The following is a 24,237-nucleotide window of genomic DNA, read 5'->3' as shown; positions in this document are numbered from 1 at the left end:
CAAACTTAACATTTCCCCAAATGTGGATCTGACTTGATTTTCCCAGTTTCAAAACCGACAGTACCATCTGGGTTGTCTACACTCGGCAACTTAATCTGGAATTCCTCCCGCGATGAGGGGCGATATAATTTAACCTTGTGAGCAACTACCATAACAGGTTAATCAGATACCGACTCTTCGTTTAAATGGCTTTTTTGCAGTGTTTGATCATAGAGCTGGTGGATTTAGTGAAACGGTCTTTTACTTGTCTAAACTAACTCTGGGGGGGGGGGCGAGAAAACTCGTCACTATCGTTTAGAAATACGTAGCTAGATGGTAGTCACCGATAACCCCCCCCCCGTGCTGGGTTTTACGGGGTTTCGCTTTCTACACGGGAGCAGCAACTTCATTTATACGTCGCATTTCAAAGGAATGCATACAGTTTAAACCCGTTCTCCCGTAATCGAGTATAAAGCTCCACCCACGGCCCTGCCCGCGTCCTTTCATCTGCCCCTTGGCCAAATGGGGAACTGTCGCTGACATTTCTGGCCATACCTCTACATCCCATATGGAGTTGGACAGGAGAACTGCAGAGAGACATTCTTTGGGTGTGTCACATTGATTTTATTTTCACTGAGATGCAAAGGAATGTTGCGTTTGACCGGATTAGATTAGTGACTTTGGTAGCCGGTGGATTAGGGGGTTGTCTACATATGTTCTGATTCTCTTGGTGTTTACTTGTGTTAATCTTGGAGGGGTGTGCGACATTATTGTGACAAAGCTGTGAATGTGTGCGGTTTTCTTGGGTGTACCTGATTTGGTATTCTGGCTGTAAGGCTGTCCAAAGATTGAAGTGGAGTTTATGTTGCATTTTATTTTATTGTAGATTAGCATACAGGCAGCCATACGTTCTTTTTCCATAAGTGGTCCATAGTGAGGAGTTTGAGAATGTAGAGTTGAAGACTTGTTTATTGTCACATTCAAAGATGGGGCCCACAACACAGAAACTGTACTCTAAGTAGCTGACCCACTGTCTCAAGGGCTAGGCTTGAATGCTGGGGCTGCAGGCAAGAGACTCATTAAAGTGTATGACTGTACTGAAATAAACTCAAATCATTAAACGTGATATACATGAACATGTTGTGAATCTACTGTCATATAGCTTGTCTTTCCATTAAAAACAAAATGCTGTGAAAGCACTATTGGCCATAACTTGACTTAGATGTGGCAGTGTTTCCTCCGGGTTGGCGGGCTGTGAATGATGGTGGCAGACTAAAGTGGGCAAGGAACACAGCTGAGTTGTTGAAAGAAATCTGATATGATTACAAATATTTTTAATGTTGTTAGGTTAGGGATATTATTTGGGGAATTTGTGTCTGATTTGGCAGATGGCCACCACATAAACATAGCTCACTGGGGGCGTCAATTTCATCCTGAATGCTGGTGACATCAGTTTAGCTGATCAGTCAGTGAGCACATGGAGCTTAAAAGGTATGCTGCAGAGCAGAAATTAATTTCATTGCACTGAATCTCATGCATTGATCAGCCGTGTATTATCCCACTTAGGTATGGAGTGAATCAAAATTGATGGTTGTTGGTTGTGAGAGTCGTGAAATTCCAGCAACAGCTGAGGTTTACTAGGGTGTAAGCTGGTGGCTACCATCAGTTTCCTACCCCGGTCTGCATTGACTTGAATGGAGTAACTCTTTCAGATAGAAGGCTTTGGGTAAACCTGGTGGGGACAGGCCTGTCAGCATTTCTACAGTAGTGTGGTGATGTTCCAGACACTGAGCCTCTCCAGTCACTAATGTTCTATAGTGCTGACTTTGCCTAGTAACTGCATTGTGTCCAGTGGTGCACACTACAGTGGGATTTTTCCAATCTAAATTGCTTGCTACTAAAGGTGGTTCTTTTGGTCGAAATATTTTAGGGATTTGGAAACAACAGGCCAACACCTTTCCATTCTTGAAATGTATCTACGTTTATTTTATTTTTTTTTATCAGTGTCATAACAGTGAAATGAGATGCATCTATAAGGTGACACTCAGTTGAGAAGTTAGATTTGTAGAGAAACAAATATTTTGTTTTTCCTTCCTTCAAGTGGCTAAGAGCACAGGGTGGTCTTCACAATGGCACCTTTGCAGCCCTTTCAGTGTTTTGTCCTGTATACTTGTACAGTGATTGCCAAAGAGGTTCAGAAGTGTCTGTATCCCCGAGGAAAATTGTCCTGGTTCATTTTATTTTGATAATGTACTGCTAATGGGAAAAACCACAGCTGCTACCTGGATAAAGGGGCAAATACTAATGTGGCAGACAAGCCAAAAAAGTTGTAAATCTGTATATGCTTGAGTAGATTACATGACAATGAGACCATAGAGATTTTTTTAATGGCAGTAATGCGTTATGTCATTTATTTATGTCCGTTCAAACACAGCTGTGCAGAGAGGTTGTGTTTTGCATTCGGGAGCAAAGGGGGACGGAAATGACAGTGTAGTGTAATTACTTATTTTGCTTCAAAGTGATCCTTTGGTATTCTGCTTGCAAAATATGCATAGTCATTAAGTTGGAAGAAAAATAATTGTGTTGTTAATATGAAGTGAAATACCTTGGAAACATTTTTTCATATCCTTTTTTGGCATTTAAAATGGGCAAAACTGCCCTTGGTGCATTTCCATTTTATTTCCGTTTGAATGGAGGAAATCATTTCTCCAACATTCAAGAGATCATACAGAACAACCTGGTTTAAGAAGCAGTTGAAGGCACCTTGAAATACATTGCAACCTCTTGCAATTTTCAAATTGCATTACTTAATATTCTTAATTTGATAGATTTGTTAATTTTGTGTAGATCTGTTGTAATTTCAATTCAGCAGTTTTCTAGGTTATATATAACCTCTCTGTATTGCCAAAGTTCTCATCTGCCTTTGTCTTTCATCACTTTTTCCCCCTCTCCCACTGTTTCCATACCACCTTTTCATTCCATCTCTTATCTCTTCCCCTTCCTTCACCACGTTCCCTTTGTTTGGTCCTCTTTCCTCCTCTTCCCCTGAATCTGTCTCTTTCCTCTCTGTCTTAACACTTTCCCCCTCTTGGACCTTTACCTTTCCTCGCTTTCTCCACTCTCTCAGGTCAATGAGGATGCCTAGTATGAAATACCAGAGTGGGGAAACGGTGATGGGCCGCTGGCCTGGCAGTAGCCTCTACTACGAAGTCAAGGTGCTGGGCTTCGACCCTAAGAAACAACTCTACACCGTCATTTATAAGGACGGCACTGAGCTGGAGCTCAAGGAGCAAGACATCAAGGTAGGGCAAGAGTCATGTAGTGAATTATTTTTATAATCAAGTTTACTATCAAGGGTCTCAAGGTTATTTATTTTGACAACTAGGGATGCACTGTTATTGGTCTTGATATCAGGTTGATACCAGGGTAAAATGGAGTATTGGAATCAGACATTTTACTTAAATCCGATATTGAAATCCATGAATAACGTCATAGATAAAAGCAAACTGGCTTGATTTACTCTGCTTTTTGAACATGGAAGCCTGTATTTCCTAATACTGCAGATTTCTGGCCTTTCTACAGTCTATACCCATCTACAGTGGCCAGTGGCCACTTTTTCAAGGGTGATGATGTACACATCCTTGATAGAGAGGAATGCTGGTTTGAACGGGGAGTTAAGGAGACCATCTATGTTAAGAGGGAACGACCATCCCTGAATGGGGTGGGCTGGGCTGGGCTGGCTAAGAGTACATCTGTCGCAATCTTACAATGTTGTGATTGCTACTATTCCCCAGACCTCTGTGAATAGCACACATTGCCAATGTAATCTATATAGTTTATATATAAAGCAAGAGTATGTTTGTATGTTCGCTTAAAACTCCAGAAATACTGTAGAACAAAAAGAAAGGTATCTTTAGAATCATCGCTTTCCAGGGATTGCACTGTTTGAAAAATATTTCAAAAACCAAGTAAAAAATTTGATTTATTTGCGAAATTGGGTTTATTTTGTGGTGATTTGCGGTGGCGGATTTGCGGCGATTAATACACACATTGGCGAAGCTTGATGAATGGATTGAAAATGATGACATTTGATCATTTTCGTTAATAAGATTCGTTTATCACGTGTATCATATCGTAAATTATCCTATATTTCATAATAAATTACATCGTAAAGATCAGATCATGTTGGTTGTTTGGGTGAGAACATTTCCCCGGGCAACGCTGGGTACCTTTGCTAGTTGTAATTAATGGTCTCAATAAATGTTGTGCCCAGATGTACTGGCTCAACGTTCTGTGATTTCCTTGCCTGGATTATTGAGTATGCATAAAGAAATGTTCTGCAACCAGTTTGGGATCTCTCTCTCTCTCTCTCTCTCTCTCTCTCTCTCTCTCTCTCTCGTGTGTGTGTGTGTGTGTGTTTTAGGGGGTCAAAGAAGGATATGTTTATTGACAGTACGTTTCATCACTCATCTAATGCACCTTTTCCACTGCATGGTACCGGCTCAACTTAACTCGCTTTTTTTGGTTTTCCATTGGGCAAAAGATAGATAGTAGCTGGTACCAAGTACCGTTTTTGGTACCACCTCCATCGATGTTCCAAGTGAGCTGAGCCGATACTAAAAGGTGACATGAAAGTACCTCTATAATTAAATAAATAAAATCTAAATACAAATAAATAAAGATGTATATTTATTTAAATATAAATAAAATGTAAAAAAAAAAACTAGTCAACATGCCCACAAATGACCAGTGGAGCTTTTCCGTGAGGGGACACTATCTGCAGTGGAAAACGAAATCCCAAAAAGTAAAGTGAGTAGAGTTGAATAGAGTCGAGTTGAGCCAGTACCATGCAGTGGAAAAGGGGCATAACTGACCTCTTCAGTCTAAACTGACTGCAGGTATCCCCATCCTTATAACCAATACAGTTGCATAATGACGGAAACCAACGACCAGTTTCATATGCAAATATGGGCGTGACCATTAACTAGAGTTTCAATGGCCATGTGTACTATTCATAGAGGATTTGGGAATGTTTGCAATCACAGCACTGTAAGATGGCGACAGATGTACCCTTAGCCCCCCCCCCCCTTGGATCAAGGATGGTCGTTCGCTTTTAACATAGATGGCCTCTTTGACTCCCTGTTCAAACCAGGGTTCCTCCCTATCAAGGTTGTGCACATCCTCATCTGTGAGAGAGTGGCCACTGGTCTGTAGATGGGTGTAGACTGCGGAGTGCTGGCTTGACACATTAGCTCTCCTGTGTTGTGCCATCCTCTTGGCCTGCGTCTGTTTGGTTTTCCCAATGTACAAGTCACGGCAATCCTCCTCCTGGCACTCAACAGCCTACACTATATTGCTCTGTTTGTGCTGGGGGACCTGATCCTTTTTTGGGGGGGGCTTTTACGCCAGGGGGACGTAGCACATCGGAGGATCACACTATTTCCCCCAGTTCCCCCTCCCCCCTGAACAGGCACCCCGACCGACCAACTGACCAGAGGAAGCACTAGTGCAGCTACCAGGACACATACCCGCATCCGGCTTCCTACCCGCAGACACGGCCAATTGTGTCTATTGGGACGCCTGACCAAGCCGGAGATAACATTGGGATTCGAACCAACGTTCCCCGTGGTGGTAGACAATGGAATAGACCGCCATGCTACCCGGATGCCCCGGGATGGACCAACTTCTGGCACAGAATGTTTTGGGGTTTGAAAGCAACTGAGACGTGGTGTTTGAAAAATATGCGTCTTAACTTTTTTGCCACTCCCGCCACATATGGAATCACCACTGGTTTACACTTAGGTGGCTTTTGTCCTTCTCCTTTCTTCGATTGGCTGGTGCACTGTTAGGGCGTCTTCTTGACTTTGACAAACACCCAGTTAGGATAACCACACTTAACCAAGGCCTGTTCAACGTGGGATTTCTCCCCTTCCCCGGCCGCTCTGTCAGTGGGGACGTTGTCAGCGTGGTGGTACAGCGTCCTAATGACTCCTTGTTTGTGCTCCAGTGGACGGTGAGAGTCAGATCCAGTCTCACCTGTAGGTGAGACTGGGGAACCCATAGCATACCCATGCCTCTGCCTGTAGTACTGCCTCCTGTATGTGAGGTACGTGGACTGAAGACACAGCTTCAGGAGCAGACACACTTGGTCAGTGTTAAGGATGGTCTTATTGCTAAGGTTGGGGGTCGTCCTGTAATTTCATACGGACTACCTCCACTGCTTCATCAACAGGACACATGTGTAGACAGACTTAACATCATAAGAGTCCATTGTTTCATCCCCCTTCATAATGATGTCCGTCACCTTATCCACAAAATTCATAGTTAAGGTGGTGTCTTTGCATTGTACTGCGAAAACAGCCAAGGCTGAAAAATCTACCAATTACAGAAACTGGTGGATCTCAAAATCCGTCATGTTTGATTTGCCATTTCATACTTGTGATATGTTTTTTTTGTTTTATCTCTGTGTTGACTTGAAATAGAGCATATAAGGATAATTGTTAGTTGACTCAATCAATCAGTTTGGTCAGTGGATTGATCAAAGTTATTGTTGGTAAGCCAAAATAGCAACAGAGAGCTATTACTTAGTGGGTTTGATCCTTAAGGCAGGACTGTTAATCATTCATTTTGATAAATCAATCACAGCTGTTGATAGAATACAGGGTAATCACAGACAGTAGCCACAAGCCAATTATTGTTAAACTTTAGCTATGGATGTTAAATTTGTATACTCCACTAAAGCCATTCAGGCATCTAGCCTGATTCCTCTTTAGTTTATCAACATTTTGTCCAGTTAAGTATCAGTTAGTTTTCTGATAAAGCTAGTGCAGGAGGCACAGCGCTAAAGCACAAAAAAGCTCTTACCAGGATTGTGCAACCTCGGTAGTGTAGCCTTATTCATGGTATCAGATAATACCTTTTTGAAATTCCAATTCAGTTCACCCATGAGAAATCTGACTAAAGTGTTGCTGCAAATTCACACAAATAGCCCCTTTCCACCAACAAGGAACGGGTTCGGTGCTGGTTCGCAAACCCTTATTTTGAACGGTTCAGAGCATTTCAACCAAAAATAAATTGGTTGCGAACCCGAAAATTTCGTTCCGAACCGGCACCAAAAAATAGCGGGTTTTTCAGCGCGAACCATGACGACATCAATGGGCACGTGACATTCCAGACGAAGAAGAAAGGAGATAGCCTAACAGTAGATAATGGTGAAATCGGCAGATAACAAGGGTGCGCAGTGGTCAGCTGAGGAAACTCAGTGTTTGGTTGTTATCTGGGCATCTCCTGAGTTTCAGGAAAAACTAGAGAGTAGCACAAGAAAGAACAAGCTGTAAGGCGAATTAGTAGAAGAGATGGCCAAGAATGGGTTCACTCGAACGCAAGAACAAATTATCAACAAGTTAAAAAAAACTTGAGGACTGCCGAGACAATAAAAAAGAGTTGTCCAAAAGTGGAGCTGCACAACGTAATAAAATGATGCCATATTATTGCTAGCTAGTGGGTTTCAGTGGGATGTAGCTAATTGTTTACATCCGGTGTGCAACGCACAAAGTCCCCCGTTGATGACATACAATGGTTCCGCTAAAAACTGGTCGAAACGTGGGCCTGTTCGCCACACAACACCAACGTTCTCAGGATCCTGAATGGAACCAGAGCTACTTTGGTTGAAAAGGGATAAGGGTGTACCAGATTCTTTGGAGAGGAACCAGTATGAAAGATCTTGTGCTATCATGGATTGCATGAGTTTATTTTGTATATTATGTTTATTTATTCTCCCTTGACTGCCTTTTAATTCCCTCTTGTTGCAAGACATTTGCACAATGACTCCCTTTGACTTCAAAGTAATGTGCATTAGAAATGGTTGCTGTGCAGTAACTTTGCCCTCTCCTTTTCTGTTTCCTTTTAGCACCCTGCTGGATTCCGTCAACGTTCCCGCTCTCGCTCTCCGGGCCGCCGTCGAAGCCGCTCACGTTCCCCTGCCAGGACCACACGGCGCTCCTCCTCCCGTACTGCAGCTGCTGTTGCCGCTGCTGCCATAACAGAGAGTGTACCCTCCTCCCGCAGGGATTCCAGGCTGAAGGAAGTAGTGGAGGTCAGGGTCAGCCCCCTGGTAATATACCCCAGCTTTCCGATCGCTCATCATTGCGCAGTAGAGATGATTGAAGGGAGGGAATCTGTTATCTGAAAGTGTTCCTTTTGATTATCTAGAAAGTGGACAATGAACTTCATGATTTCATTACTTTTGAAAAATTGTGGACCTACATAAATGATCATGCCTGATAACTACAAGACCGCATCGTTTCTTTGACGTTGTTACACCCACTGTGATTTTGCTTAGTTTTTTCTGTACATTAATTTTCTCAGAAGTCAGTTCTCTGGCTTTTCAACTTTGATGATTACCAAATTATTGTAAATCACATGGCCCAGGTTCTCTCTTTTGTTTCTTTGTATTTATTTGTTTTTTATAACATGCACTCACGCATCTTCCTCGTGTCTTCTTCCTTTGTCCCTCTATATCTGTCCCTCCATGGTTTCATGGCCAGCAACCTGAAAAGCCTGTTGAGGTCAATAGCAACAATAAACATGAGGAGAATGACACTGCTAACAAAGTGAATGAGGTGAGTGTTTTGTATTTGTTTCAAGTTTGACTGTGTATTCCTCATCTAATTTCACTCAAAATTGAGCTCAGGTTCATCCTGTTTCCACTGATCATCCTTGAGATGTTTTTACATCTTGATTGGAGTCCACCTGTAGTAAATTCAATGGATTGGACATGATTTGGAAAGGCACAAACTTGTCTATATAAGGTCCCACTGTTGACAGTGCATGTCAGAGCAGAAACCAAGCCATGAAGTCAAAGGAATTGTCTGGGGACCTCCGAGACAGGATTATATCGAGGCACAGATCTGGGGAAGGGTACAAAAAAATTTCTACAGCTTTGAAGGTCCCAAAGAGCACAGTGATCTCCATCATTCGTAAATGGAAGAAGTTTGGATCCACCAGGACTCTTCCTAGAACTGGCCGCCCAGCCAAACTGAGCAATCGGGGGGAGAAGGGCCTTGGTCAGGGAGGTGACCAAGAACCCGATGGTCATTCTGACAGAGCTCCAGCGTTCCTCTGTGGAGATGGGAGAACCTTCCAGAAGGACAACCATCTCTGCAGCACTCCACTAATCAAGCCTTTATGGTAGAGTGGCCACACGGAAGCCTCTGCTCAGTAAAAGGCACATGACAGCCTGCTTGGAGTTTGCCAGAAAGCACCTAAAGGACTCTCAGACCATGAGAAACAAGATTCTCTGGTCTGATGAAACCAAGATTGAACTCTTTGGCCTGAATGCCAAACGTCACGTCTGGAGGAAACCAGACCATGCAGTGACGCATGGTGGTGGCAGCATCATGCTGTGGGGATGTTCTTCAGCGGCAGGAACTGGGAGACTAGTCAGGGTCGAGGGAAAGATGAATGGAGCAAAGATCAGATGGATCCTTGATGAAAACCTGCTCCAGAGCGCTCAGGACCTCAGACTGGGGCGAAGGTTTACCTTTCAACACGACAACGACCCTAAGCACACAGCCAAGACAATGAAGGAGTGGCTTCGGGACAAGTCTGTGAATGTCCTTGAGTGGCCCAGCCAGAGCCCAGACTTGAACCCCATTGAACATCTCTGGAAAGACCTGAAAATAGCTGTGCAGCAACGCTCCCCATCTAACCTTACAGAGCTCGAGAGGATCTGCAGAGAAGAATGGGAGAAATACCCAAAATATAGGTGTGCCAAGCTTGTAGCTTCATACCAAAAAAGACTTGAGGCTGTAATCGCTGCCAAGGGTGCCTCAACCAAGTACTGAGTAAAGGGTGTGAATACCTATGTACATGCAATATTTTATTTTTTTATTTTTAATACATTTGCAAAAATTTCTACAAAACCTTTTTCGCTTTGTCATTATGGGGTATTGTATGTAGATTGATGAGAAAAAAAAAGGAATTTAATCCATTTTGGAATAAGGCTGTAACATAACAAAATGTGGGGAAAGTGAAGGGGTGTGAATACTTTCCGGATGCACTGTAGGTATGTAGATCTTTGAAATGACATGTGACATTGAAATAAATATACCTATACAAGTAATGTCTCTTGTTGTATTGGTTTACCCTCTTATGGACATAATGCGCAAAAATATTGTGGTGAAGTGGCATGGAAGAAGGATTTTGAGAGGCAGAGATCTCTTTTTAATCGCAACTCCCATGCCCCCATACACCGCACGACCCTGGGAGTGCTAATTTATTTTCACAATGGCCAGAACAGACAATGTAATGAGTCCCCCACCCTGATGTCACAAATGGCGACATCAGTCTAGATCACGGTCCTAAGGTCAGTCAGTCAGTCAGTAACAGTCCTCTACCAAGTCTGAGTCAACCCCCCCAAACAACAACACATCCCATCACGAACAGAACACCCAAACACGCAAAAATACAACACAGTCAACTCAAACATTAACAGTCCCATGAGTCCCTGTACTCCACTAGTGCAGCTCTGCCGACAGTCAGAACGACCACATCCCCTGGTCGCTACAATATAGCCTTGCGGTTTGGGAACATGGCTTTACGAATTTGCATTTGCAGTGACCTCACCCAGTGTTGTGTGGGAAGAGGGCGGCGCGAATTTGCGTTTGCAGCGGCCTCACCCAGTACTGTCTATGCAGTGTCTTTGTCCACGTTTGTGTCTAAGTTTTGTCTTTGTTTGATGGCTGGGAGAGCTGGCGCTGGATTGGCTGGGGGAGTGGGGCAGGCTACGCTAACTGCTAGCCCATGCAGACCGGCAGTTCTGATAACACCGAGGGCGGTCTGGCGACGGCCTCACTTGGCATTGACTGGTGTTTTTAATGTCGTCGTGAGGAGTGTGGGGAGGTGTGTCAAGGGTGTCTGGCTGGGAGAGCTGGTGCTGGATCGGCTGTTTGTGAGAGCTTGGTCTGCTTCGTCCGGTGGGCCCAGGGACCACAGCCCATGCCTGGAGCTGCGCCTGAGGAGGAAACGCCGAGGGCAGTCTGACAGGACGCGGAAGCGGGGCAGGCTAAGCTAATTGCTAGCCCATGCATACCAGTGGTTCCGACATTCACCCTGGCTGGCGTTCATTCCCTTGGACAGTGATTTTTTTTGTTTAGTTTTGACATATGTGTTAGTTTGGATATGTGTGTTGTAGTTTTTCGGTGTGTTTTTGTCTTTGTGTTGCGCTGCTGTGGGCTGGGGGAAACAGCATTTCGAAAGAGTGTTCCTGATTCCTGATATATTCGAATGGGTTTGAACCTATTATGTGTTTTTTTTATTTTTCATTTTTTAGAAGGAAATCGAATGTCATTTTTGGCTAATTTTGACAGCCATAATATACACTACATGGCAAAAGTATGTGGACACACAGACATCACACCCATATGTGCTTGTTGAATATCTCCTTCCAAAAATATGGGACCAGCCCATGTTTTTGGAATGAGATTATCTATCTATCTATCTATCTATCTATCTATCTATCTATCTCTCTCTCTCTCTCTATCTCTATCTCTATCTACATATATATGGAGCTGGTCTCCTCCTTGCTCCTGTAACAGCCTCCACTCTTCTGGGAAGGCTTTCCACTTGATTTTGGAACATGGCTGCAGGGATTCTCTCCTATTCAGCCACAAGAGCATTAGTGAGGTTGGCTACTGATGTTGGAGGGGAAAGGCCTGGCTCACAGTCAACAATCCAGTTATCCCAGAGGTGTTAGATGGAGTTTAGATCAGGGCTCTGTTCAGGCCAGTCAAGTTCTTCAACACCAGACTCTGCGAACCATGTCTTCATGATTTTGTGTGCTTTTTGCACGGGGGCATGGTTATGCTCAAACAGAAAAGGGCCTTCCCCAGAATGTTGTCTTAAAGTTGGAAGCATGCAGCTGTAGCAATAAAATTTCCTTTCACTGGAATTAAGGGGCTTAGCACAAACCATCAAAAACGGACCCAGACCATTTTTCCTCCTCCACCAAACTTTAAAGTTGGCACAATTCCATTTGGACAGGTAGCATTCTTCTGGCATATGCCAAACTCAGATTGATCTGTCAGACTGCCAGATAGTGAAGTGTGATTCATCACTCCAGAGAATGCATTTGCATTGGTCCAGAGTCCTATGGTGGTGTGCTTTGCACCCCTCCAGCCAACGCTTGACATTGCACATCTTAGGCATGTGTGTGGCTGCTGGACCATGGAAACCCATTTCATGAAGCTTCCTACGAACAGTTCTCGTGTTGACATTGCTTCCAGAGGCAGTTTGGAACTCGGTAGTGAGTGTTCCGATGGAGGACAGATGATTTTCATGCACAATACACTTAAGCAGTCAGCGGCCCCGTTCTGTGAGCTTATGTGGCCTACCGCTTCATGGCTGAGCTATTGTTGCTCCGAGACGTTTCCCACTTTACAATAATGGCACTTAGAGTTAACCTGGGCAGGTCAGACATTTGACCAACTGAGCTATTGTTGCTCCGAGACATTTCCACTTTACAATAATGGCACTTAAAGTTAACCTGGGCAGGTCAGACATTTGACCAACTGACTTGTTGGAACGGTGGCATCCTATGACAGCACAGCCACATTGGAAGTTACTGTGACCTATTCTACTGCCAGTGCTTGTCTATATAGACTGCATGGCTGTGATTTTATGCATCTACCAGCAATGTGGCTGGGGGGAAAAAATACATACATGTACACACACACACACACACACATATATATATATATCTATATATATATATATACACACACAAAGGCTCACAGCTCTGGCTGATAGGCTTAAGAGATACACTAGAGAAGTAGAAGCCAAAAGAGTAAATGGCCTGTTCCTCAAAGAACCATCCAAAGTGTACTCCCAGCTGCAGAGTAACAAGGGAAAAACATTAGACCCACCCATAGCAGAGACTGAGCGATACTGGGATATATGGGAAAAGGAGGCATCACATAACACCAATGCCCAGGGGCTGGTGAGCCTAAGAGCAGATCACATCAATACCCCAGAACAAGAACCAGTTATCATCAGTGGCCAACATCCAACAACGAGTCTCAAACATGAAGAGCTGGACTGCACCAGGCCCTGACGTGATTCACGCCTACTGGTTGAAGAAGCTAACGGCACTCCATGAATACCTGACGACATAAATGAACCGGCTCTAACATCAGGGTCTCACCCTGACTGGCTAACGCAGGGGAGAACAGCACTGATCATGAAGGATCCCTGCAAGGGTGCAACACCTTCAAACTACCTGTCTCTCCACAACATGGAAGATCCTGTCAGGCATCACAGCAGCTAAGCTGAATGGGCACATGAGTCAATACATGAGCGAAACTCAGAAAGGAACAACACCAGAGAGTCAAAGCATCAGCTACTAGTTTTTAGAGCAGTCACCCAAGACATTAAGACCAGACAGGCAAACCTGAGCACAGCCTGAATTGACTACAAGAAAGCCTACGATTCAATGCCCCACACCTGGTTACTGGAGTGCTTGGCACTATACAAAGCCAATACAAAACTAATAGCCTTCACAAGAACTCAATGCGAATGTGGAAAACAACACTAGAGGCCAACTCAAAGACAATCACACAGGTAACTATAGAATATGGCATATACCAAGATGATGCACTATCCCTGCTGCTGTTCTGCATAGGCCTGAACCCCCTCAATCAGATCATCACAAAGAGTGGATATGGATACAGGTTCAGAAGTGGCGTTACCATCAGCCACCTTCTGTACATGGATGACATTAAGCTGTGTGCCAGGAATGAGCGAGAAATTGACTTGTTGATCCACCTCACCAGGATCTACAGCAACGACATCAATTCGGACTGGACAAGTGCGGTCGAATGGTGGGTAAAAGAGGAAAGGTGATGAACACTGAAGGGGTTGAATTACCAGACGGCAGCATAACAGACATACAGGACAGTTACAACTACCTGGGTATTCCACAGACAAATGGAAACCATGAGGCAACAAGGAGCTCCTCTAATCTCATCTCATCTCATCATATCAGCCGCTTCTCCGGGGTCGGGTCGCGGTGGCGGCAAGCCAAGTAGGGCACTCTAGACGTCCCTCTCCCCAGCAACGCCCTCCAGCTCATCCTGGGGGATCCCAAGGTGTTCCTAGGCCAGATGGGATTTGTAGTCCCTCCAGCAAGTTCTGGGTCTACCCTGGGGTCTCTTCCCAGTTGGATGTGCCCGGAAAACCTCCAAAGGAAGGCACCCAGGAGGCATTCTAATAAGATGCCCGAAGCACCTGAACTGGCTCCTTTCAACGCAGAGGAGCAGCGGCTCTACTCCGAGCTCCCTCCGGATGGCCAAGCTCCTCACCATATCTCTAAGAATGAGCCCAGACACCCTATGAAGGAAACTAATTTCAGCCACTTGTATCCCTGATCTCACCCTTTCGGTCACAACCCAAAGCTCATGACCATAGGTGAGGGTTGGAACGAAGATTGACTAGTAAATTGAGAGCTTTGCCTACCTGCTCAGCTCCCTCTTCACCAAAACGGTCCGGTACAATGTCCGCATTACTGCTGATGCTGCACCAATCTGCCTGTCAATCTCCTGCTCCATCCTACCCTCACTCGTGAACAAGACCCTGAGATACTTGAACTCCTTCACTTGAGGTAACAACTCATCCCCATCCCGGAGGGAGCAGTCCACCATTTTCTGGTAGAGAACCATGGCCTCAGACTTGGAGTTGCTGACTCTCATCCCAGCCGTTTCACACTCACCTGCAAACCGCCACAGTGCACGCATGAAGCACTGATGAAGCCAACAAAATAACATCATCTGTGAAGAGCAGAGATGCAATTCTGAGGTTCCCAAAATGGACATACTCCTCCTCTTGGCTGCGCCTTGAGATCCTGTCCATGAATATCACAAACAGAATCGGAGACAAGCAGCAACCTTGGCGGAGTCCAACACCCACTGAAAACGTGTTTGTCTTTGTGCCGAGAATGCGGACACAGCTCTCACTTTGGTTATACAAGGACTGGATGGCTTGTAGCAACTGCCCCGGTACCCCATACTCCTGCAGTACCCCCCACAGAGTGATCCCGGAGTACATGGTCGTAAGCCTTCTCCAAGTCCACAAAACACATGTAGACTGGCTGGTCAAACTCCCAAGCCTCCCACAGCACTTCCGCAAGGGTAAAGAGTTGGTCCGTTGTTCCACGGCCAGGATGGAATCTGCATTCCTCCTGGATCCGAGGTTCGACAATCGGTTGGAGCCTCCTTTCCAGCACCCTAGAGTAGACTTTCCCAGGGAGGTTGAGCAGTGTGATGCCCTGATAATTGGAGCACACCCTGTGATGTGCTTGGCAAGGAGGTCAACTACCTCCAGAGAATGAGGCAGGTCCTGAGGAGCCAGGTCAATGGGAAAAAACAAGATACAAGCCATCATCATATATGCCGTACCAGTCGTCAGATACCCAGCTAGAATAATAAGCTGGCCAATGGAGGAGATAAAGGACACAGAAACCCCTCACAACGCATGGAAGGTTGCACCCGAAGTCCAACAGCCCGAGATTGTATGATAAGGAAAAGATGGGGGCCGAGGGTTAGTGAATGTCAGGGCCACTATCCAGGATGAAACAAGGAACATCCATGAGTACATCAGAAAAGGGGCCTCCCAGGATGAACTGCTGAGTGAGTACCTCCAGCAGTAGAAGACCAAGTGCGGGGGAAGAAAAAGAGGAGGTATCATGGAAGATCGAGCCCCTTGATGGGCTGTACCATCGGCAGATAGAAGACACAGCTGATATTGAGAAATCCTACCAGTGGCTAGAAAAGGCTGGACTGAAGGACAACACAGAGGCTGTGATCATAGCAACACAAGAATAGGCACTTAAGACCAGATCGGTTTAAGCAGGAGTCTACCACACCAGACAGGGTCCAAGATGCAGGCTGTGCAGATACCCTTGAGACAGTTCACCGCTTAATAGCAGGGTGTAAAATGCTAGTTGGAAAAGCATACACTGAAATGCCTAACCAAGTGGCTGGGATAGTGTACAGGAATATCTGTACTGAATACAGACGGGAAGTCCCCACTTCCAAATGGGAGACACCGCCAAAGGTGGTTGAGAATGACAGAGCCAAGATCCGTTGGGACTTCAAGTTCCAGACTGACAAACAGGTGCTGCCTAACCAACCAGACAATGTGGTGGTTGACAAGGAACAGAAGACAGAAGTAGTGATCAATGTAGCAATTCCGAGCGACGGCAACATCAGGAAGAAAGAGCATAGAAGTTAGTGAAATACCTAGGGCTTAGGGAAGAACTAGATTAGATGCGGAAGGTGAAATCCACAGTAGTCCCAGTGGTAAATGGAGCACTAGGGGCTGTGACTCCCAAACTGGGAGAGTGGCTCCAGCAGATTCCAGCAACAACATCTGGGGTCTCTATCCAGAAGAGGGCAGTCCTAGGAACAGCTGAGATACTGTGCAGAAACCTCAAACATACCACCCGAAAAAGGATGAGATATACTTACACCAATCAGCCAGAACATTAAAACCACTGACAGGTAAGTGAATAACATTGATGATCTCGTTACAATGGCGCCTGTCCGGGGTGGGGGGTATATTAGGCAGCAAGTGAACAGTCTGTTCTTTAAGTTGATGTGTTGGAAGCAGGAAAAATGGTCAAGTGTAAGGATCTGAGTGACTTTGACAAGGGCCAGATTGTGATGGCTAGATGATTGGGTTAGAGGATTTCCAAAACAGCAGGTCTTGTAGGGTGTTCCCGGTATCCAGTGGTCAGTACTTACCAAACGTGGTCTAAGGAATGACAACCCATGAACTGGTGATAAGGTCATGGGCGCACAAGGCTTATTGATGCGTGTCGGGAGCGAACGCTAGTCGGTCTGGTCTGATCCCACGTAAGAGCTACTGTAGCTGAAACCGCTGAAAAAGTTAATGCTGGATATGATAGACAGGTGTCAGAACACACAGTGTATCGCAGCTTGCTGCGTAGCCGCAGACCGGTCAGAGTTCCCATGCTGAACCCTGTCCACTGTCAGAAGTGCCTACAATGGGCATATGAGCATCAGAACTGGACCATGGAGCAATGGAAGAAGGTGGCCTGGTCCAATGAATCACTTTTTTTTTACAATATGTGGGCGGCCAGGTACATGTGTATCATTTACCTGGGGAAGAGATGGTACCAGGATGCACTATGGGAAGAAGGCAAGCCGGCGGAGGCAGTGTGATGCTCTGGGCAATGTTCTGCTTGGATACCTTGGGTCCTGACATTCATGTAACTTACTTTGACATGTACCTCCCACCTAAACATTGTTGCAGACCAGGTACACCCCTTCATGGCAATGGTATTCTCTGATGGCAGTGGCCTCTTTCAGCAGGATAATACGCCCTGCCACACTGCACACATTGTTCAGGAATGATTTCAGGAACATGATAAACAGTTCAAGATGTTACATTGGCCTCCAAATTACCCAGATCTCAATCCGATCAAGCATCTGTGGGTTGTGCCGGAAAAACAAGTCTGATTCATGAAGGCCCCACCTCGCAACTAACAGGACTTAAAGGATCTGCTGCTAACGTCTTGGTGCCAGATATCAGAGGGGGACACCTTCAAAGGTCTTGTGGAGTCGTGCCTCGATGGGTCACAGGCTGTTTTGGCAGCATGAGGGGGACATGCACAATATTAGGTTTTTATGTTTTGGCTGATATGTGTGTGTGGGTGTGTGTGTATATATATATATATATATATATATATATATATATATATATATATATATATGTGTGTGTGTCGATATATATTAAGATAGATGTAGAAAAAAACCTTTAATTCATAACAGTACAAGCCTGTTTCGTGCGTCACGCACTCATCAGCTGCCAAGTTGGCTATATTTGTTGAGCACTTCTATCAACACCATTGATGATTTCCGAAAGAAAAAAAACCTGCTATATATATAGCAGATTAACAAACAGCCACACTTCCATCTAAATCTCAGTGCTTGCCATATTTGTATCTGGATATTAAATTCACTAAACACAACTGCTGTTTTACCAGCTGAATTTGAGTTTTTCAATGGATAACTGGAATTGTGCAGAATTTCACACACGGAAGTTGTACACCCCGTCATTCAACATATTGCAAATTGTTCCCTGTTGCATTGCTGTGGAACTGAAATGAGATTCGTTAGGTAGACAGTATTACAATAACAACTGATGTTCCAGGCACTGCTCAATTCCATGGTTGTGAATGGGCTTTTGCTTGAGCTAAAGGAATGTCATGATGCATGCATGTTGGGGGGCCTCTTGACGTGTTTGTAAGTTTGTGTGCGTGCGCATTTTGCCTGTTCGTACATGCGTGCCTGCTTGTGTGAGCCCACGTGGCTTGTATTTGTTTTTTTTTTTTTGTGTGTGTGTGTGTGTTTGTTTGTTTGTTTGTTTGTTCCAGCTGAGCAATGTTCCCCTCATGGGATCATGCTTCATTTACTCAGGTTACATGGTGTTCTAACATGTGCCGGCCCTCTAGTCTCTCAGATTTTAAAACTGTCTGTATCACTTGTCAGAGCTGTTTGTATAAGGACACCTAAATTAGCTAACAGGTAGTGCTCTTTCCTTGGATTTTTGGGGCAGCCAATACCAAGTTAGTTGCTGCTCATATGTATTTATTTCTTTATTTTTAATGTTGCTTTATCTTGATCAGAATGCTGATTGGAATTGCTGATATGACGCCAGCTGGACTATGGAGTTACAGCTAGGTCATAATAGCTATGTGAGCTATTTGTTAACCCTAGGTCACTGTAGGCTCTCTAAGAAGCTTTGTGTGTACATGACCAGGACTTTAGTCTTTAAGGTTCATGCTAATACAAATAGATAATAATTTGGTAGTTCAATGGCATAGATGTGTGTGCTTTAGTGTTGTGGAAAGATAGTTTTTATTAGGGTCATGATGCTTTTTCACTTAAAAAGCTAACTCCAGTCTTATAGTCGGTTTTCTGAGGAGTACAAAGAATGACTGGCGTGTGACTGATGTTAGCTTGAGTAAACTACAGAGCCAGGCATGAAGAAATAAGACATATTGATGACGGGGGTCACTGTAAATGAACCTTGTTGCTCTTTGTACCCACAGTCTACTTGACATAAAACTGAAAATCATTGAGATAGTGTGTGGAGTTCCTGGAACGGTCTTTTACTCAACTGAGATTGAAACTTTTGTATTAATGTGTTGCTCCTGATTGGTGGCATTGAATATAGGACTGATGTGTTTGTGAAAATGCTTGTCGTGCTGGATCTGTAAGCTATTTAGTTTTTCTTTAGTCTCATCCACACACACTGTGTTGCTTCTTCTCGTGAAGAATTCTGTGAGAATTACTAAACCTGACACTCTCTCCAGAAAGTCGAGGAAGAACCTGAGAAGAACCAGAGTCGTTACAACCTGCGCCGCAGGAGGGATGATGGAGATGCCAAGGAAGCTGAAGCCAGGCAACAGCAGGAGGAGAAGGAGGCCAAATTTGAAGCTGCATCTGCTGCCCCCCCAACCACCCCTCTGGACTTTGGAGGCAAGATAGGTAGGTTGTTGACAGGGCCGGAGACAAAATTTGTATTTATTTTTGTGTTTTCCATAAAGTGGACATGATATGCTTTGGTCAAACACAAAGTTTAAGTTTCTGGTTAATTATAGTTTGTAAAAAGTCTGAACCCCAATGACCTTATTCATACAAAGGAACTCGGAGCAAATACACAAACACTCAATAGTTGAACAAAGAACACTTCTCAAGTTTTAAGTGGTAAAATATTGGGTTTCATACTATTAACCCTGATCCATGTGTCTGTCTGCCTCTAGGAGCCATTTTTTGGCTGCTCTTCCTGCCTGCCTGGGTTTTCTTCCTTCTATCCCAGGTTAACCTGAAGGACCCCAGCCTAGCCAACTTCCCCCCTCCCCTGCCACCACTAGAGACCTTCTGGGATACCCAGGCTGCCGGTGTAGTCATCTTCTGGATCTTGTTCCAGGCGTTGCTTTACGTCCTGCCTGTTGGAAAGGTGAGAGGCAAGAGCCTCTTGCATACACAAACTCCTGACTTGGATGGACCTCTTATTTTACAACGATATCCCGCAGAAAATGCTTTATTTTTCCCGTTTTTTTTAAACAGCCGTGTGTGCGCACAAATTCTTCAAATGAAAAATATATGCTGTACAAATAGGTTTAATGAAATAAACAAAAAGCAAAATTCATATAGGGTGCTAAGCAAATTACAGAGATAAAACGGGAGTTGTTTGACTTTGCTCAAATTGTTGCTGTTTCTCCTTCATGTTTTATGGTGGAGAGCAACGATGGAAGGGTCGGACTTGCAGCACAGGTTGCAATGGGTCACTTTTTCACTTCCTTTGGAGTCACCCATTCTGAATAATTGAGGCACTAATAGAGCTTTTAAATCTGTTTTTGTTAAAAGCTGTACATGTTATTACAATTTGTGGCAGAGTAGGGTGTGGTTGCACCTATCTCAGGTCAGCGTAATTGGCTCAAGAAAAATCACAGCCGTACCCAAAATGAAGAAACACCAGAGGTTGAAACCACACAGACTGCGTTTGTTGGGGGGAGGACCTCGCAGCTCTGTCATCCTGTTCTCTCCCAATCTCTGGTGCATCTTTCTTTGGGGTGGGTCTATTTTAACCTCTCGAGGCAATGACGCTGGCTTGAGACAGGTGTGGCCACGCCCCAGTGGTATTTATTCTCTAAAATTAGTTATTTAAGCACATTTTCTGTTATCCTTATAGTAGCACCGAAACAAACAGGTATTTTTGGTCATAATGAGTTACCCCCCATTTTCACTTTTATGGCAAAGACACACGTAAACTTCTACCTATTATGACCTGTGTATGGAACATGACTTTCCCATTCGCTAGCTGTGGCAGAGGCCAGGAATTGGATTAATCGCCAGAGTCTGAACAGCAGAATGCAAGCCCTTGTTCTCTTTCCCTCCAGGGTCTTCTTTGCCTGTTAACAACTCAGAACCATCTGAGGAGCTTTCTTTTTAACTAAATGATACGTGTTCACACTCATCTCCCTCTTACAAGGACCACTTACACCAAAAAGGAGTATTTTTTATGTCAACTGTTTAATACTTTTCCTTTCTCTGTCTTTCTACAGCTGAGTGAGGGCATGCCTCTGAGGTCTGGGGAGAGACTGAAGTACAGAACCAATGGTGAGGCTGCCTGTTTCTGATTCCCACTGGTGAACCAGAACACATGAAACCAATTTAACACTAGAACGACTGGGATTTCACTCCTACTGAAAACGACCATGGGCGGTCAAAATGACTGCTGGTTTTTACACTCCATATTCTGTGATAATACCTAATTGAGATATTAATGCATTGAATATGTTAGTATGTCTGTTAGGAAACGACTGACCAAAATTAACATTTTAACAACTATAATACTATTTTTAAACAATTTAAACTTATGAGAGACATGGTCGAACTTGAATAGCAAAACTGAAAAAGTGAAAATATTACCTGAAAAACACATATTGCTAATCTAACAAATGTAACAAGGTCTATAAAATGTGAAATTAAAAAAAAAAAAAACTGAAAATAACCATTGAAACAGTCCCAAACAACAACTGGAACTTAAAAACTACTAGAACGACCATGGGCCATCAAAATGACCGCCCACGGTTTGTCAAGATGAATACCCAATTAAGATATTAATGCAGTGCATATGTTAGTATGTCTGTTAAGAAATGACTGACACCAAAATTAACATTTTAGCAACTTTAATACTATTTTTTAAACAATTTAAAATTGCCGCTGTCCAACACATGTAAATACTGCAATGCCTCAGTGGTAGTCACGGTGCGTCTGAAACAGCGGCTGTACCCAGACATGTTGGCAATAATCAAAAATCAAGTTTAGACTATTGCGCTGCACTGGAGAATGCTAATGTGTTTCTAGGACAGAGCAATGAAGTTCACGAAGGAAATGATGCAACCAACACGTCATAAATAGTTACATTGGCATGACGAGCGAGATGCTTGTTTTGGGTAATGGTGTTTATTAATACAACCGAACATACAAATAAACTTGAGTCCCGGCGCTAACCAAGTGCATCAACATAACATTCAGTTCCGCATTGAGTGTGTGACGTCACAGATAAGGGTGCCTGTTCAACACCAATCAGTCCCAGATAGAACAGGATGACAACCACTAGACATCACCACAGACACGCACAATTACGCACAAATTACAAGCCGTCTTTTTGACGGCTCATGGTCGTTTTAGGTAGATCTTATAACTTTTTTTTCTTGTGCAATTGATCTAAAACTAATTTTAATGCAAACATATGCAATTTTAGGATCATTCCGGGGGCGGCCTCAGTTAAATCAATGAGTTAATTTTGTTCACCTTTACATCTAACTTGTAAGTGTTTTTAAAGTACATCAGGGATTGCCTTGATTTGTCTTTTCACTGCTAGTCTTAACTCGATATTAAAATGTGGGAAGTCAGGAAATATCGAATGTAAATCTGGCTCCTACTTAAAAGTACAGACTTAGACCAATAGTTGGGGTCATTAGGAGAAAAGCAGTGTTTTAGAATCTTTTTTTTAAAATCTCCATTAGAAAGTACTTACATTCTTATATTTAATTAAAAAACATAAAACTAAGCATAATACAAAACTCTCGGTAAACGGAAAATTCCTGATACCACTAATGGTAAGGTCTTGACTGGAGAACCTGTAGTCTGCTAATTCTGTGTATGAGGAACTGGGGTGTAATGGTTCATGTATTCACCCTGTAACTGTTCAGTGCAGTCCTCAGACTTCAACATTTACCAGAAATAAATGAGAATCAAATGGACAAATTAATAACATTGCGTCTTGTCAAGTCGTCTTTAACATTTGCACCATCTTTAAGTCCTAACCCTTTCCAGTCATAGCTTCTCTTTTATTCACAGTTGAAAGAAACCGAACCACAGATCAAAACATGAGTTGAATAAAGCGTTACACCCTTAAAGAGAGAAGATAATTACATATGCACTTGTTCTTTAGTTTGCTTTCTTCATGTTTTTGAGTTGATGTTCAACAAGCTGTGGAATTAGGAGTCAAAACTTCCAAAAACTACACCTCGCTAACGTAATCTCTACCTCTGCTCATGTCTCACTCTCTAAATCTGTCTCATTATCTGTCTGCCACTTCCTCCCAAGGTTTCTTTGCCATTGCGGTGAGCAGTGTGGCAGTGGTCGCCGCGATGTACCAGGGCATCGACCTCACTTACATCCACAGTCACTTCCTCCAGCTGGCCGTTGCCACCTTACTCATTTCCTTCATGCTCAGTGTCTACCTGTATGTCCGCTCCCGCTACGCGCCTCCCGACCAGCTGGCACTAGGGGGAAGTTCAGGTAAGGAGCAGGTTTCTGTGGTTACATCTTTGTGAAAGTTTTATCTTTATTGAAGGTGTTATTAATGTTTTTCGTACATTATTTGTTGGCTTTTCAAATTTATTGATTAATCTTCCGAGGCCTAATTCTGGGTTTATCATTTACATGACCTGAATTTTGGGTTGCAGTGGGTTACAAGGGTTGAAGAATGTTTTTGATTTCACAAGTAAATCAGTGTTTGTAAGATCACTATGGCCAAATGAATTCTTGATGGGGTTTAAACAGAGTTCTGTTAAGGAGTTTTGCTTGTCCTCTTTTACCCGTTTCCCACCAGCATGGAACCGGTTTTGTTCCAGTTCACACAACTAATTTTGAACTGTTCAGAGCATTTCGTACAAAAATAAATTGGTTTGGAACCCCAAAAAATAGTAGGAATTGAAGTGGGAACAGTGTGGGCATGTCATATTCTAGGTTGGGAAGAGATGAAGAAGGCAACAGTGGAGAAAAAGTTAAGTGAGAAATCGTCGGAAAAAAGGAGTGTGCAGTGGTCTGTCGACGAAACCCAATGTTTGGTGACGATTTGGTCATCTCCCGAGTTTCAGAAAAAGCTAGAAAGTAGCAAGCTGTATGCCGAACTAGTCGGAAGAGTTGGCCAAGGATGGGTACACAATGAAAGAACAAATAATAAACTACAAAGTACTTTTGGATGCCGGCGCAACTAAACTGTCTTCTGTGGGATGGGATGCTATTAAAATAAATCATGTTTAAAAAGTGACGCGTTTCAACTGATGCGTTTGTTTAAACTGACTGACACATTTCTAAAGAAGCACATTAAAAAGAACTCTTCGGGTGTGCAACACCCTCCCTCCATTGATGACGCATT

The 24,237-nt window shown here is 43.8% G+C and overlaps 1 protein-coding gene across 2 annotated transcripts in view; it reads left to right on the top strand.

Annotated features, from left to right (window-relative positions):
• Positions 1 to 24,237, top strand: part of lbr (lamin B receptor) — a 40,634-nt gene that overhangs the window by 1,245 nt on the left and 15,152 nt on the right. The window contains exons 1-8 of one of the 2 annotated variants that reach the window (XM_056301835.1): positions 512 to 587; positions 3,107 to 3,281; positions 7,889 to 8,092; positions 8,526 to 8,600; positions 19,373 to 19,547; positions 19,823 to 20,019; positions 21,128 to 21,182; positions 23,181 to 23,375. In XM_056301835.1, the coding sequence (XP_056157810.1) occupies positions 3,111 to 3,281; positions 7,889 to 8,092; positions 8,526 to 8,600; positions 19,373 to 19,547; positions 19,823 to 20,019; positions 21,128 to 21,182; positions 23,181 to 23,375 (1,072 nt within the window). In that variant the 5' untranslated portion in view covers positions 512 to 587; positions 3,107 to 3,110. Of the gene's footprint in view, positions 1 to 511; positions 588 to 3,106; positions 3,282 to 7,888; positions 8,093 to 8,525; positions 8,601 to 19,372; positions 19,548 to 19,822; positions 20,020 to 21,127; positions 21,183 to 23,180; positions 23,376 to 24,237 lie in introns of those variants that run through there. The other variant, XM_056301834.1, reaches the window with a different exon arrangement.

This window comes from Lampris incognitus, unplaced genomic scaffold (genome assembly GCF_029633865.1).
Source record: "Lampris incognitus isolate fLamInc1 unplaced genomic scaffold, fLamInc1.hap2 scaffold_175, whole genome shotgun sequence".
NCBI classification, from domain to species: domain Eukaryota; kingdom Metazoa; phylum Chordata; class Actinopteri; order Lampriformes; family Lampridae; genus Lampris; species Lampris incognitus.
This window is presented reverse-complemented; position numbering and strand designations above follow the sequence as displayed.